The sequence below is a fragment of the Sarcophilus harrisii genome, chromosome 2, assembly GCF_902635505.1.
Source record: "Sarcophilus harrisii chromosome 2, mSarHar1.11, whole genome shotgun sequence".
NCBI lineage: Eukaryota > Metazoa > Chordata > Mammalia > Dasyuromorphia > Dasyuridae > Sarcophilus > Sarcophilus harrisii.
The window spans coordinates 30,793,493-30,807,961 of record NC_045427.1 but is presented as its reverse complement, the minus strand read 5'-3'; the positions used below and the strand labels follow the sequence as shown (position 1 = coordinate 30,807,961).

The following is a 14,469-nucleotide window of genomic DNA, read 5'->3' as shown; positions in this document are numbered from 1 at the left end:
CCTACGTCTGCTGCAATACAACTTACATTCATTGGGCCTGGTTTTGTCCTTAGGCCGTGAACAAGTTACTGTCTCCCACATGTCTCCCCCCTTGAATACTTGAAAATCCTCATGTTCTCTGGCCCTGCCTCGACCCTCAATTGCTTTTTCAGATCAATCAATTCCTGTTCCTTCCAAGGATCCCCCGTGACAAAAATCTGCTACCCAGCTGGGGGTAGGGAGCGGATTTGGGGTTTTCTTGTCATAGAGCATTCTCAGGGAGGAAATGGCCCCCGTGGGAGGGGGCACCTTCTCCACAGCCTGGTCTTAGTGACACCATAAATGAGAGTGTGTCCAGGGTCAGAAGTCCAGGGGACGTCCGACGTGTGACGTGACGCCTGATCTTCCTGGCTCCCAGGCTAGCTCTCTTATCTGCTGCCTCTTAGGGAAGCATGAATCCCTGTTATTAATGTGAAAAATTGCTTCCCCGTTTCAGCCGCTTTGGGTGCGCCTGTTCTTTTGGAAGCACGTCGCTGAGAAAATACCGCTCCAATCAAAGCAGTTTAGGATCCTGAACCCAGTCATCATCAAAAATACTGCTATGGACATGCTGCATTACCCAGAACCTCACCCAAGAATCTGGGGCTGGAGTCAGGTAGGGTCCTCTGTGAAAAAACAGAAACTGCCAGTTCTGGGGAGGGGCCACAGTTAGCACTTTGCTAAATGTTGTAAAAACTTAGTGCCCAGTGCCTCTTACAGTAAGGATGACCCTGGTCATCCCAGGACATCTGTTAACTCAGTGCTTTAAATAGAAGGCTCTTCATCTTTTACTGTTTGGGTGATTCATTGGGCTTCAGTGACCCACCTAAGAGTAAACACAATATGACTCTCTTTAGGAAGTTGTTGCTACAAGACTCAGTTTTTTTCTCAATAGCATTTTATTTTTCCAAATACACGCAAAGATAATTTTCAACATTCATTTCTGTGAGACTTTGTGTTCCAGATTTTTCTCCTTCTTTATCTCTCTCCATCCCAAGGCAGCAAGCAATCTAATTTAGATTATATGTGTCTGATTTAGATTATACATGTTTAATACTTTTAAATATATTTCCTTATTTGTCATGTTGTGCAAAAAAAAAAAAAAAAAAAAAAAAAAAAAAAAAAAAGATCAAACCAAAAGGGGGAAAAACAAGAGAAAGAAAAAGCAAGCAAGCAAACAAAAGGGATGGGGATGATATGCTTCCATCTACATTTAGTCTCCGTAGTTCTCTCTCTGGGTTGAGGTGGCATTTTCCATCCCAAGTCTATTGGAATTATACAAGACCCAATTTAGTATGTGACTGTGCTAAGCCCTGTATTTGAAAAATAAAATACAGCTTTTGTCTGTTTAGTAAAGTTCAGTTTGTATCATGTGAAAGCAGGGGAATATTTAATAAAGGTTCTTTGCTTGTGGGAGATTTACAAAAATGAACACAGAGCAAGACCTGCCCCCGAGGAGCATAGATAGAATCTACATAGGGAAAATAACTTTATTGTTGCTTTGTTGTTTTGATCCTATTATATAAATATAAACTATATGTGTATAAACTATAGAAACTATAATATAAATATATAAATATAAAAATCACACTGTAGGGCATGATAAGGATCACAAAATGCCTTGGGAATTAAGAGGAGATGTGAACACTAGAGACAGATAGAGACAGAGAGAAAGAGAGAGAAGAGACACACAGAGAGACACAGAGATAGAGACAAAGAGACAGAGAGATAGAGTCAGACTGTGACAGAAAGGCAGAGATAGAGACAGAGACACAGAGAGAGAAAAAGGGGGAGATGGAAATCAAATGTGGCTGATTAGGAACAGCATGCAAAAAAAAAAGAAAAAACTGTATTTGGGGAATTAGCAAATAATCAATTTTATCTGGAAATCCAAGCACTTTTGGGAGAATATGAGGGCTAGACATAGGTTGTAACCAGGTTTGTAGAGGAACTTGAATGTTAAGCTGAAAATTGATGCATGGCGTTTGATGTCACTTTAATGTCAAGCACTCAAGAGTCTATTTATTTTCTCTTAGATCCTCTGGCTGTATTTTTGAATGAGCAGTAGGATTAGAGAAGGTCATGACCTTCTGGTCTGAATAGCCAGATTTCTTCTAATGTGGAAGAAGTCCCATTTAATGTGGTTTTGAAAAAAATAAATGTTTTATTAAGATTTCTTATACAGAGATTGGGGTATAAGATTGTTAACCTATTTGTGAATATAACTGCAGCATTTAAATAGACTTCAAGGTTTTTCATCCAAAGGGTTCTTCTCCTTGCCAAGCCAATTCCTCAGCTCACGTTCTTGATGCCCTCTCCCTCATGTCTATGCAATCTTGCCCTCTTAGTCATTCCCTCTATTCTTCATCTTCAGTTTCTTCTCATTTATTGTCTTTTAGCCTTGCCTTTTAGCAATCTGCCCAAAACTTCCATATCCTAGGAGAGGAAAGAAAAAGTCTGCTTGGTCCTTCATCTCCTCATGCTATACCCCTGTATCTGTTCTCTTTTTTCTTAGCCACATTGCTAGAAGATGTCCCCAACACTTACTGCTTCCCATGTCAAACTTCACACTTCTTGCACCCTTTCAAACTGCCTCCTGAGTGAAAATTCTTAAACTGACCCAATGTCTCTGATCTGCTAAATCTGATGACTTTTTCTCAGTTTTTTTCCTACTTGGCTTCTTTGGCATAATTACAATCTCCAGTCTCTTCTTCTTGGATAGTCTTTCCTCCTTTGGCTTCCATGATACTGTTCTGTCTTGGTTTTCCTCCTGTCTATCTGACTGTGGTATTCCCAGCCTAATTAGCTTAGGTTCCCCAAATCTCTCTCTTGTAGCTTCTCTAAAGATAGTCTCTCTTGGTGAGACCATCCATTCCCATGGATCATTGATCATATTTGTTAGAGACTCCCAGATGTAGAAGAGAAAGCCTTCATTGCTCTCCTGGACTCCAATCCTGTATTGCCAGCTGCCTCCTGGACGTATTTCCACCCGGATGTCCAAGTGTATCTCAATCTGGACATATCCAAAACGGATCTCATCTTTCTCCCCAAACTACTATATTTCCTTTTCCAAATGTCCTTCTTTCTGTCATCCTTCCAGTCAACAAGATTTGCAACCTCAGTCCTCTTTCTGAGTTCTTCTCTTACCTCCCAATTTGCTAACTTTTGTTTATTCTACTTCCACATCTCATGTTCTCACACATCTTTGCATTCACAGAAAATGTCCTCAATAAGTGTATTACATCTTGGAATAGCTCTGATTGTCAGGAAGCTTTCTTTCACATCAGATCCCAGTTTATGTCTTTTCAACTTCCATTCATTTCTCCTAATTCTTCCCTGTTGGAAACAAATTTAATCCTTTCATGTGTCAGCCCTTCAGATGCCTGAAGAAAACTATCAAGAAATTCATTGGGAAACTACAGTAATAAATTTTTTTCTACCTCATAACTGGACAAAAGTCAACCAGAAACCAGAGGGCAATTGGAAAAGGAATCTATCACCAAAGCCAGTGCCAAGATGGAAGAGATTCTCAGCGATGAGAGACAGACCAGGAAACACTTAGAGTCTGCAGAGCTCTTACCTGAAGGAAGGGAGAATGAAGGCCTCTAAAAAGCCTCAAAGTCTTCGAGAACGGAGGGGGTAAACAGCAACCATTATGGCCCCAGCACTCCTACAAAAGATTGCTCAGTGGCTCTGAAGTCCCTGGCATCTGAGGTGCTAGAAAGGGACCCAAAGATCCAGCATTCTGGAAGCCTAATGGTGGGAGGCAAGCCCAGGTGGAGAACTTCACCCGAAGGTGCAGCAGAGGGAAGAGGAGCTGGCCCTGGAACAAAGCCCCAGCTCAGGAACTAAAGTGGAAGAAATGAGAAAATCAAAGGTGTTTCAATCTGCAAATGTAAGGATCCCCAAAGCCAAGGAGCAAGTAGCTCTGTAATCATTGCAAACATAAACTCAAATGAAAAAAAAAAACCCAAACAGATTTTGCACAAATATTATATGACTATATGGAAGAAATGCAGCAAGAGATAATCAATGAAATAAAAGCCTCTAAAGGAAAGAATGGGCAGGAGAAGTGATTTAGAAGAGAAAGAGTAAACCTTACTCAAGGACTTGACTCTCCTCTCCAGTGATGCTTCAGATTTCCCTGACAATGCATCAGCAGTTACATCTGCATCTTCTTCTGGGCCTTGATTATTCCTGTCCTTGATATCTCTGCTCAGCTCCTGCGTGGGCTACCAGTCAGCCCTTTGATGTTCTCTCCTTTCCCATTCTAAAGCATAGAACTCACTGGTAGAGAAAATGGAAGTAAAAGAGAGAATCGGGTCCCTTTACTTTATTTCTGTTGTCACTTTCATCATTTCCTTCCCCTTGCCCACCTCCCAAGCCAAGAACCCATTCTTTAAGGGTTCTCCTCTCCCACAGCTTAAAAATAAGAAGACAATAAAATGAATTTGCTTCCCTCTTCTAGTGGGACTTGGCTGAGTTCACTCTGCACTTGCAGCAGCATCTTCAGAAATATTCTTCCACTTTCTTCATCAAAATATTTCTTTTTGTGAGACATTTCCTGTTAGGCATGAAACTCTCTTTAGCGGCTTACGGTCCTCCACAGCTGTCTCTCCTCAGACCATCCACAGATTCCGTTGGAAAGGAAAGACGGGGCTGGCCTCTCAGGGAACAGGAAATAATTTAATCCATGACTGGCTGACCTTGAGCACTGCAGATCTAGAAATAACCAGGTGACGCAGTGGACAGAGCTCTGGGAGAGGAATCGCTAGCTGTGTCATCCTGGGCAAGTCATTTAATCCTAAAGTGAGATGGAGAAGGAAGCAGCAAATTGCTGCAGTGTCTTTGCCAAGAAAGCCCCAAAAGGGGTCATAAAATGTTGGACGAGACTGAAAAGATGGCTCGGCAACATCTGCTGGGAATCTGGAGAGTTTCTTGTTCTGTTGTTTAAAAAGAGAGAGAGAGAGAAAAGGTGATTTCTAACAATGTCAGACCTGTAAGCATGATGTTGATTCTTTGTAGGATTGTAAAATGGATTATAAAAGTTTGTGTGCTTCACTGATTGATGACAAACGCCCCATTTTCATTTCTTACAGGATTACTAGATTGTTAATTAGGGAAATGAAGAGTCTTGATTTTTAGTAAGATTTTTGATAAAACATCATGATATTCTTGTGGACATAAATTGATGAAATATAAATTGAATGACAGTGGTCCATTTGAGGCTGATCTAATAACTAGCAACAGTATTAATTAATTGGACCATTGTCATCAGGAAGGGCAGTCTCTATTAACATGATCTAGGACTCAGTTCTAGGCCCTGTTTTGATTATCCTTCCCATTATTTATTCCTGACAGAGATCTGACAACATTTCTATTGGATTTGCAGATGAAATGGAGCTTGGAGGGATAATGATATGGCATAAAACAATTGTTTAAAGACATCCGTGGGCTGAACAGACATCCCTAAAACATCATAGGGGCAGCTGGGTGGCACAGTGGGTAGAGCACCAGCCCTGAAGTCAGGAGGACCTGAGTTCAAATTTGACCTCAACACTTAACATGTCCCAGCTGTGTGACCCTGGGCAAGACACAACCCCAATTTTCTCAGCCCAAAAAAAAAAGATAAAATTTAATAGGTATAAATTTCAGTTTTACCGTCCAGTGGATAGAGTGATGATCAGGAATAACCAAGTTCAAATTATCTCAGGGGTAGCAAATGTAAAATGAAGGGGTTGGACTCAAAATTCTTCAGGCTTCCTGCCAATTTTAAAATTCTGATCCTGTGATTCTAAATGTAAAACTTTATATTTTCATTCAGAAAATCAATTGCATAAACGTAGGATCGAGGACAATGATTTGACAAGAGTAGGTGAAAATTTGGGAGGTTTTAGTTGACTATACGTTCAGCAGAAGTCAACAATGTACTTTGGTGGCTGAAGAATTAAAGGTAGCATTAATGAAAGCGCAAAGACCAAGTCAAGGGAGGTGAGAATCCCACCATACACTGCTCTGAGCAGACCACTCCAGAGTACGGAATGCAGTCCGGATTGTCACATTTTAAGAGAGATTTTGACAAATAGGAGTGTGTGGGATTTCGAAGGCTCTAGAAACTGATGAAGAGTGATTAAAGGCACTAACGTGCTCTACAAGAAGAGTTATTTCTCTAAGGCAGGGTGTTAATTATGGGAAAGGAGTGAATTGGGCAACCTTTTAAAAAAAAATAAATCTCTTTCCCTTTCCAGAACGTACCCACAATGGGCATCGTTGCTGTTGTCCTGGCCACTCATCTGTGTGATGAAGTCAGTTTGGCAGGTTTTGGATATGATCTCAACCAGCCCAAGACTCCTTTACACTATTTTGACAACCTCTGCATGGCAGCAATGAATGAACAAACTATGCATAATCTGACAACAGAAACCAAATTTCTGCAAAAGATCGTGAAAGAAGGGACTGTGAAAGACCTGAGCGGAGGAATACATTGTGAATTTTAAGGAAGATGAAAAAAGTAACCTCAGGATTTCACCTAAGAGGACAGCTTGGAACGTGACTCCGCAAACAGGTTGCTGACCGTGTTCTCCATATTTTTCATTGTGTTAACATTTTGAAAAATAGTTGGGGATTTTCTTATTCTTTAAAGAAAAACCGATTTATTTTCTTGTGCTATTTATTTGAGGTCAGTGTTTGTTTTTGCACAATATTTGTGTAAGTTGATTTTAAGAACTGAACTTGGAAGATTTTTTAAAAGAGAATTTATGTAATATTGTTTTATTCTATTTTGGAAAATAATTTTCATTTGAGAAATTTTCTGTATACTGCACATAGAGGAGGGAAAAGGTGTCAATGGTTCTCTGGTGGTTTTCACATGCTTATTTTCCAACTTGTTATTTTATGTGGTTGCATGAATTTGTGGAATTCTTCCAAGGCTGTGCCGAGAAGGGCTGAGGGGCAGCGGAGCTGGGGGTGCGGTTTCACTGGGGCACAGGCCGGGAGTAGAGGGAGCAGAAAGAACCATCCTGACCGGTGATGGCCACATCTCTTAGTTATTATAAGACGTTTTAAAACCTCTAAGTCAGAATAAGGGAACCACACCGAGGGACCAGGACGGCTGGGACAGAATCTCCCCATCTTCACCTAAGTAACCAAATAGGACAAACAACTCAGTCTTCACAGAAACAGTGGCTATTTGGCAGCTCAGAATGAGGGTACAAGAGACTTGGATTATGTTGCTGTTTATAGATTGTTGTTTTTCCTTTCATTCCTGATAATTCACTCTCTTAATTCAAGTTGCTCTGCTTTGTGCTTATAAAAAAATGTTTTTGGTTGTTATTGTGGCTTTTGTTCATCTAAAGCTTCTGTTATCCAGAATTTCCAGAGAATAATACATTCCGGATAAGATGATTTTTCTTTTTAGATAGATGAGACTTTTTCTAGGTGATGGAGTTCTCCAAAATATGGTAGGTATTTCAAGTGTGTTTTACTCTCGGAATAGGAATGGAAGCAGCTAGAGTCAGTATGAATTTACCTCATTTCTTCTCACTGTCACCCACACAGAGACAGGGAGTGACTTCCCCACACTATTAAATAACAAGCCTGGCTGGTGGCCTACTGTGAAACCTTGGGGAGATGCACTTTACTCTCTTTTGGGGCACACATCCCCTCTCTGTCTGGGTTTGGGGGGGCCTATATTGTACTGAAGGACAGAGGTTCTTCTCCGCACTAACCGCCTCAGGCCACAGAGATGCTCTGTTCTCTGCTGCCAGGGTCCCCAGCCTGCTGCCCGTTATTGCCTCCTGCCTTCTCTCCCTTTGCTCATAGGTTGCCTTCTTTTTTGTCTCTCTTGCTTACAGTTGCCATGACTTCTGGGGGTTGTTTCTATAAAGTTATTTTTAGAGATTTTATCAGCCCTTTGGTACCTAATACAGGGATTTTCATAGCTTCTTGAGGTTTTCACTGGAATCTTTGAGTTTGGATCTCTTATTGTTTCCATTGTTCTTATTTATCAAAGTCTTAAATCTTTAATCAGAAATTCTTCCCTTTAATTTTTTTTTTTTTTTACTTGAGAGTCTGGAACCATTGTGGATTCTTAAGATGCTAAAAGGCTGCAATATCATTATGACAATTTTATGTTGTTTATCGCACAAACACACACACACATACCTCCTGAAACAAAACAAAACAAAAAACCCTTGCATATATAAAATGAGTTAGTTGTGAAACAACTTGAGAATAATTTCCTTTTCCATATCACTGGCTATATTTTGATGGCACTAGAAAATACAGACTAACTTAGCAGTTATTTTTTAAAGACTATATATTCAGACCCTTGAACAGGATTGAAAAAATGCATTGGAGGATAGGATAAAAAATATAGTCTCTTAGTTTTTTAAAAACAGAAATTAAGCCAAGCTCTTAACAAAGCACTTTTAGTTTTCTAAAAATCTAGTTGTGTCGTTAAATGACTTATTTTTTAAAAAATCATTTATTTGTGTTGTTTTATAAGTTTAATATGATACAGGTTATGTTTGTATGCTCAAATCATATTGATGTAAATGACCCTAAGTCAATTGAAAAAAAACCACTTTTTCTTAAACAAATTGTTTGATATGATATATTAAATTGGTCAAAATGTGTTCACCTGGGTTTGTATGTGTAGGTATACATTCATATAAAAGAATGCTGTGACAGAATTTTGAATCTAATGATATGTTTTTAAAAACAATTGACAAAGAATACATGTTTATTTCAGTAACATACTTGCAATTTTTTGGCTTATTACACAAAAACTGTTGGATTTTCTTTGTAGGTTGCTAATTGCTTCAGACACATTCAAAGCAAAGGTATGAATAGCAAGGCTAAAGACCAGTAAATGATTCTCGGGATCATTTCTTATTTTCAGTCTTATCTTATAATTTTTTTCTTCAGTTTTCAAAAATGATTCCTATATCAAAATAAATAGCATAGAGTGGAGGAAAAATTCATAATTCTTGTGATGATTTTTGCAAGTGAAAACTCCTTGGTATGAAGCAGGTTTTTTAGTGTAATTATTATCCAGGACTGTCCAAAGGTTAGAATAATGAGTCTGTGCTCTCACACATTCGTGTACACAGCTACACACTCCCCCCCCCATGTGTACGTGCGCGCACACACACACACACACACATACACACACAGAAAAGCCAAGTCCCCTTTAAACAAAGGGCCCTCTTGTTTGCTCCTGGTTATTTTGACTGCTCCCCTGCCTATGATGAAAGGAGACTTTCTTAAGCCATAGAGCCACGTCTAGCTCCTGGTTCCTTTTCAGTAGTGAGTTATCCACACCTCTCGCCCTTCCTGCAGAGAGGGTGGCTACTTGAATGTCATGGGAAGAATTTTATGAGGCCACATGAAACAAAGATGGATGGATCTCAGGGCCCAGCCAGACACCAGCTTACTTACATCTTGCTTCACAGCCGAGATATGACCACAGGTACATTCACACTTACAAAGCAAGAAAAGTCACACAGGATGCTGGTTCCTTGCAGTCCCAAACAATGACATATGATGTGTTGTACCAGACTATATGCACTCATATGCAGCTTTTCTGGACTGGAAGTCAATGTAGGAAACCACAACGAACTCATAGGTAAATCATTAGCCTTTTAAATATAAACCTACCCTGTTAAAGGTTAATCTTGATGTCCCTAATGCTTCAGGGGCCGGTGATTCAGCCTTCCCCTTGGAGGGAAATTCCAGCCCTTTGGCTCCTCACGAATCTCTGTAGCTGAAAAGCTGATGTCCAACCAAGTAGAAATAAGCTCTCTCCAAATTCAGTCAGGCCTGCAGATTGCAGGCTAATCCCTAGCCAAATCTGCATCCATAGCCTTCCCCACTCGGTTGAACCTGACAGAGTTTGTGTTTCCTCGGCACAGAAAACTTATTTTCATGCCTCTGTAAGGCAAAGAAGTAGAAATGAGGTGAAAAAATGTTTGTTTTTTTCCTTATTTGAATAATAGTCAATATTTATTTTATTCACCTTAGGAATAATATGGCAAACAACCAGAAAGTAATTGCTATACTGAAACTTCTTGATTTTCCCATTTTAAAACCATCTGATTAAAGTTATATTTTAAAAGATGTTATGTTAAGAAACTAGCATTCTGAAATCATTTTCTGCTCGGAGAAAATATAAAGTATTGCTTTTCTGTGTTACGATGAGGTCTCTGATCTGCCAAACACCATAGTTTCTATCCGTTCTACTCTGGGATGAGAATAAAGTTATTCTGTTTTTAGACTGAAAATAGACTGTTGATCAAATTGTATATTAAGCCACATCACATTGTAGCAGCAATAGTATTAAATCTGTTGTTTGTTAACAATTGGGAACTAACTTTAAAAAACTGCAATATATTTCTACTCATATCATCTACCTGCCTATCTATTTATTTAATATTTCTTCATTCTGGAGGAAACTAATTCCAGGGAAGATGTCAACAAGATAGTGTGTCATTTAAAATCTGAATAAGCCCTGGCAGAAAGGATCAACCTTAACTGCCAACCAGTGTTAACTTCTACAGTCATGTGGGAAAAGGTGCTGAGAACAGTCACCCAAGCACAACACAGTTAAAGTAAATGAATAGTAGTCTTAGCGGGACTGTTGGAGATTTAGTTTAGTTTAGTTGTGGGATTTTTAAAATTGCCATTGAACCTAAATGAACGACATAGATTTGAACTTCCTTGAGGTCACATATCTTGTATGCGTTATGAATACTCAGAAAATACTTGTTCAGGTTTGATTATCTGCTGAGATGGTATAATTGAACCTTGATTAAAATGGGACATATCATTACTAACCTTATCCCATGAGCAATAAATAATGAAGTCATTTCTTCCTGAACTTTGGAAATTCCAGTGACTTTTTAAAGGGGAAAAATAACTGAGCAGGTTTAGTAATGCATCCCATGGAAAAGACTTGTAGATTATATGTGGAATTGATATTTGCCCGACTTCTTAAAAGATGTACAGAAGCTAAAAATTAAATAGAAATATGTTGCATTGGCATTTAGACTGTTAACTGGAAGATTTTTTTGTACCTAAAGTTAGATTTTTGCATCAAAAATAGTTGTAGTGGAATTTATTGTACAGTATTTTGAAAATAAGTCATTGCTTGTCCGTTCATTTTCACCATCCTCTGTTCATTAATGAAAGCCCAAAATAAGGAGCAATCTATTTTAGGCACCTCCCCAGGACAAATGCAGTAATTTGAAAAGTTAGTGGGGTAGAAAAAAGTGTCCTTGGGTTTTTTAAACAATGTGTAATACTGCCAAATGGCTTGACTTGGTTTATTTTTTTTTTTTAAGTGTACATCCTGTATAATTCTATCTACCTCACAGAAATGTTCAGAAAATAGGGTACTATTGTTAATGTGCTTTGAGATCTCCCATTGGAAGATCTATGAAAGGGCCGGTTCTAACCATCATTGAGCACAGCACCTGAAGCGGCCAGAATAGCGTGACTGGCTTTGATGGTGTTTTAGAGAAATGTAAAAAGTCGCTCTCGTTGGCTTTGAAAATGATGAACATGGAAAACAAGATTCTAATAAGTACAACAAGCTTATTTGAGGACTAAATTGATCAGGTTAAGAGAACAGGAAGCAGGCGTGTTCATCTGCAGAGCGAGCGATGAGAGCGGCGTGAGATGCACTAAGGAGCTTTCGTGCTGAATCACTTCGATCACATTGTACAGTTCATTTTGATTATATGCAATGATCCACTGTCAGTGTCTTCCTTGCCCTTTAAAAGTTGATGGAATCGCCAGCAATTAACACAGCCTTTTCTGTACTGAGAATTATTTTCTCCTTTTGTTTCTAAAGTTTATTTTTTAAATAAAGGTTGATTTTCCAATGGAGTTTTCTGTTTTGGATATTTCTGAAGGAGTGACTTGGGTTATAGACATTTTCTTTTGGGGGACCAGCAAGATGGCTGAATATTTGTTTTTTTGCAAACTCACGCACTTCACAGAATGAAACCATGTACCAAATATGGTGTAATTAGAGCTAAACCCCGCTCCCCCAGATTAAAAGCCAGAATCACTACTTCAGATATAAAACATGAAATCATCAATAGGTAATCCAGTTACCCAAAGGGCCTCCTCAGCATCCTCACCCCTCAGTCTCTCCTAGAGCAGTGAGCACAAGCAACCTTGCTGCCCACTCGTTCGGGGTCTGGTTGTGAGGAATCCTGCCCCATCCCCTCATTCAGCGGCGTACTCTGATACCCTCCCCTCCTGCTCCAGAGAGGCAGCAGGCACCGATTGTGCTACCAAGAAAGGGCATAAGAGTGGAGGCTGTGGGAGAACAGCCTAAAAGCAGTAATGGGACAGCTTCCCAGTGGGGAGTGGGATCTCGCCCCAAAGGGGAAAGGAAAGGCACTATGGGGCGGGAAGGACGCGTAGACAAAAGGGCTTTGTGAGGCATTTTCTCTTGGGGGCACATGAGAAGATCGAATTTTCAAAGAAAAGGCTGGCCCCCTCCTAATGCTGCATCCTACCTAAGGAGAAGGGACCGAGGGGTTCCTGGGGACGAGGGAAGATGGACAGTGGGCATAAAACATGAAACAGAGGTAAGATAACAATGCGCCCTTACAGTGGGCTCACTCATGCTAAGGATAGGGAAGGGAGGGCCAGACAGCATGACTTAGGACATTCCCACCAGAGGATGCTGCTTCCATCTGGTGAATGAATGGAGCACTCTGCTAAGCCCTTGGGTGGCAAATAGAAAAATCAATAGAGTTCCTGTTCTCAAGGAGCTCGCTCTGTAATGGAAAAAGATAATGCTAAAAAAATTCAGCTGTGGGGCAGATGGGAAGAACGGGAAGTTCTTAAGGGACATCACTAGGCCCAATGGCAGTGCTTGGAGACTGTGGGGCCTAGAGACAGAGGAAATGAAGCTCTTCCATCACATCCGGTGAAAAAGTTACTGACTGTCCTCTCATCCTCATCTGTGAGCAGTCGGGAAGGGGAAAAGCAAGAGGGAAGGGATGGCTCACTGGTGCATGTGTGCTCTCTCTTTCCTGAGTCGTCTCCAATAGGATCTGGGCTCACTGGGAGAAGGAGCAAGAAAAAGGCAAAATGTGGGGGGATAAGGATGCCTCCTAGAGTGCTTCTTTTATAAACTGATATTTTTCAACAGAGTATAGAGAGAATCAGGGAAGATCTATGAAAAACAGTACATAGTCATGGGGTAGAAGAGAAAGCTCAAATTTGGTATTTAAAATTTACCCCTAACAAGGGACGGATTTAAGTAAGAAAATAAAAATATAAGCTCATCAATTAGAGAATCCAATTAAGAATAGATTGTAAGGGAGAAACATAATGAGGGGAAAACAAAGGAAAGTTTTGGGGTTTGTTTTTGCAAGAGGAGGATGCAGCAAAAGAATGCTGCTTGAAATAATAGACTAGGATGGGCAGATTTTGAGCTACACAATGAGGAAAGAGAAAGATCAAATGACAGGAGAGAAATTTTTTTTAAAAGGAAATTTACAAAGTAATAACTTAAAAGAATTTGACAGTGAATAAATGACATGGAAGGGGGATTGTCTAGAAATATATATATGTGTGTGTGTGTGTGTCAAAGTGTAAGCCAATATTCGCAGGGACAAAATACTATCTTAAAATAAAAAAGAGGGGGGCAACTAGGTGGCGCAGTGGATGGAGTACTATCCCTGAAGTCAGGAGGACCTGAGTTCAAATCTGATCTCAGGCACTTAACACTTCCTAGCTGTGGGACCCTGGGCAAGTCACTTAACCCCAATTGCCTCAGCAAAAAACAAACAAATGAATGAATTTTTGAAAAATTAAAAAGAGTAATTTTTTTTAGCTAATAAAAAAAAATACAGGTCTGATAAACAACTTTAAATATGCATGGATTAAATGAATGAGTGGTAAAAATGGATTTTAAAAATCTATAAATAAAAAAAGACATACAGCATGAAAATGATAGAACAAAATCTATGATTCCAGAAAAGTAAGAAATGCAATCATGCTATCAAAGTAGAAACAAATTTAAGAAAAAATAAAAACTAACATCAAGAGAAAAGTGATGTATATGAGCAGAATGCAACTTAGAACCAATAAAGAACTGCAAAGGAAAACAAGAGTAGAAAATGCCATCAAGGAACTGGAGAATCAGAGAACCCTCATGATATCGGGACAAAGCATGGAAGTCCTCCAGCATGTTGGCTGGATGGACCCTGTCCCGACTTTTTGAATGGTAGCTAAAGGGCATCAATAAACATAGATGGGTCACACTCTCTATTACTGAAAGTTACTGTTAAATACTCAGTTGGGAGTACCAATAAATGTAAACAGGAAAATGCTATTTTGCTAAATATATTTACCAAAATGCACAAAATTTAAATTGATAAAGGGAAAGTCAGTTGAATTGCCAAAGGTTAGAAATAGTAACCAAAA

General features: G+C 39.5%; 1 protein-coding gene and 1 long non-coding RNA gene across 5 annotated transcripts in view; one reads left to right on the top strand and one right to left on the bottom strand.

The window, feature by feature from the left end:
- The window catches only part of ST3GAL5 (ST3 beta-galactoside alpha-2,3-sialyltransferase 5), a 63,095-nt gene extending 51,190 nt beyond the window's left edge, over positions 1-11,905 (top strand). For all 3 annotated transcript variants that reach the window (XM_031949789.1, XM_031949788.1, XM_023495268.2), the window contains 2 exons: positions 476-634; positions 6,267-11,905. In XM_031949789.1, coding sequence (XP_031805649.1) covers positions 476-634; positions 6,267-6,515 — 408 coding nt within the window. In that variant the 3' untranslated portion in view covers positions 6,516-11,905. The remainder of the gene's footprint in view (positions 1-475; positions 635-6,266) is intronic.
- On the bottom strand, positions 3,272-4,864 carry LOC116421253. Of its 2 annotated transcripts, XR_004231557.1 has the most exons (3): positions 4,121-4,864; positions 3,599-3,866; positions 3,272-3,354 (listed from the first exon to the last, which is right to left on the bottom strand). It is a non-coding gene; the product is annotated as an uncharacterized LOC116421253 (long non-coding RNA). The 2 variants fall into 2 exon arrangements; XR_004231556.1 differs by lacking the exon at positions 3,272-3,354 and having other exon boundaries at positions 3,462-3,866.
- Positions 11,906-14,469: the final 2,564 nt, after the last annotated feature.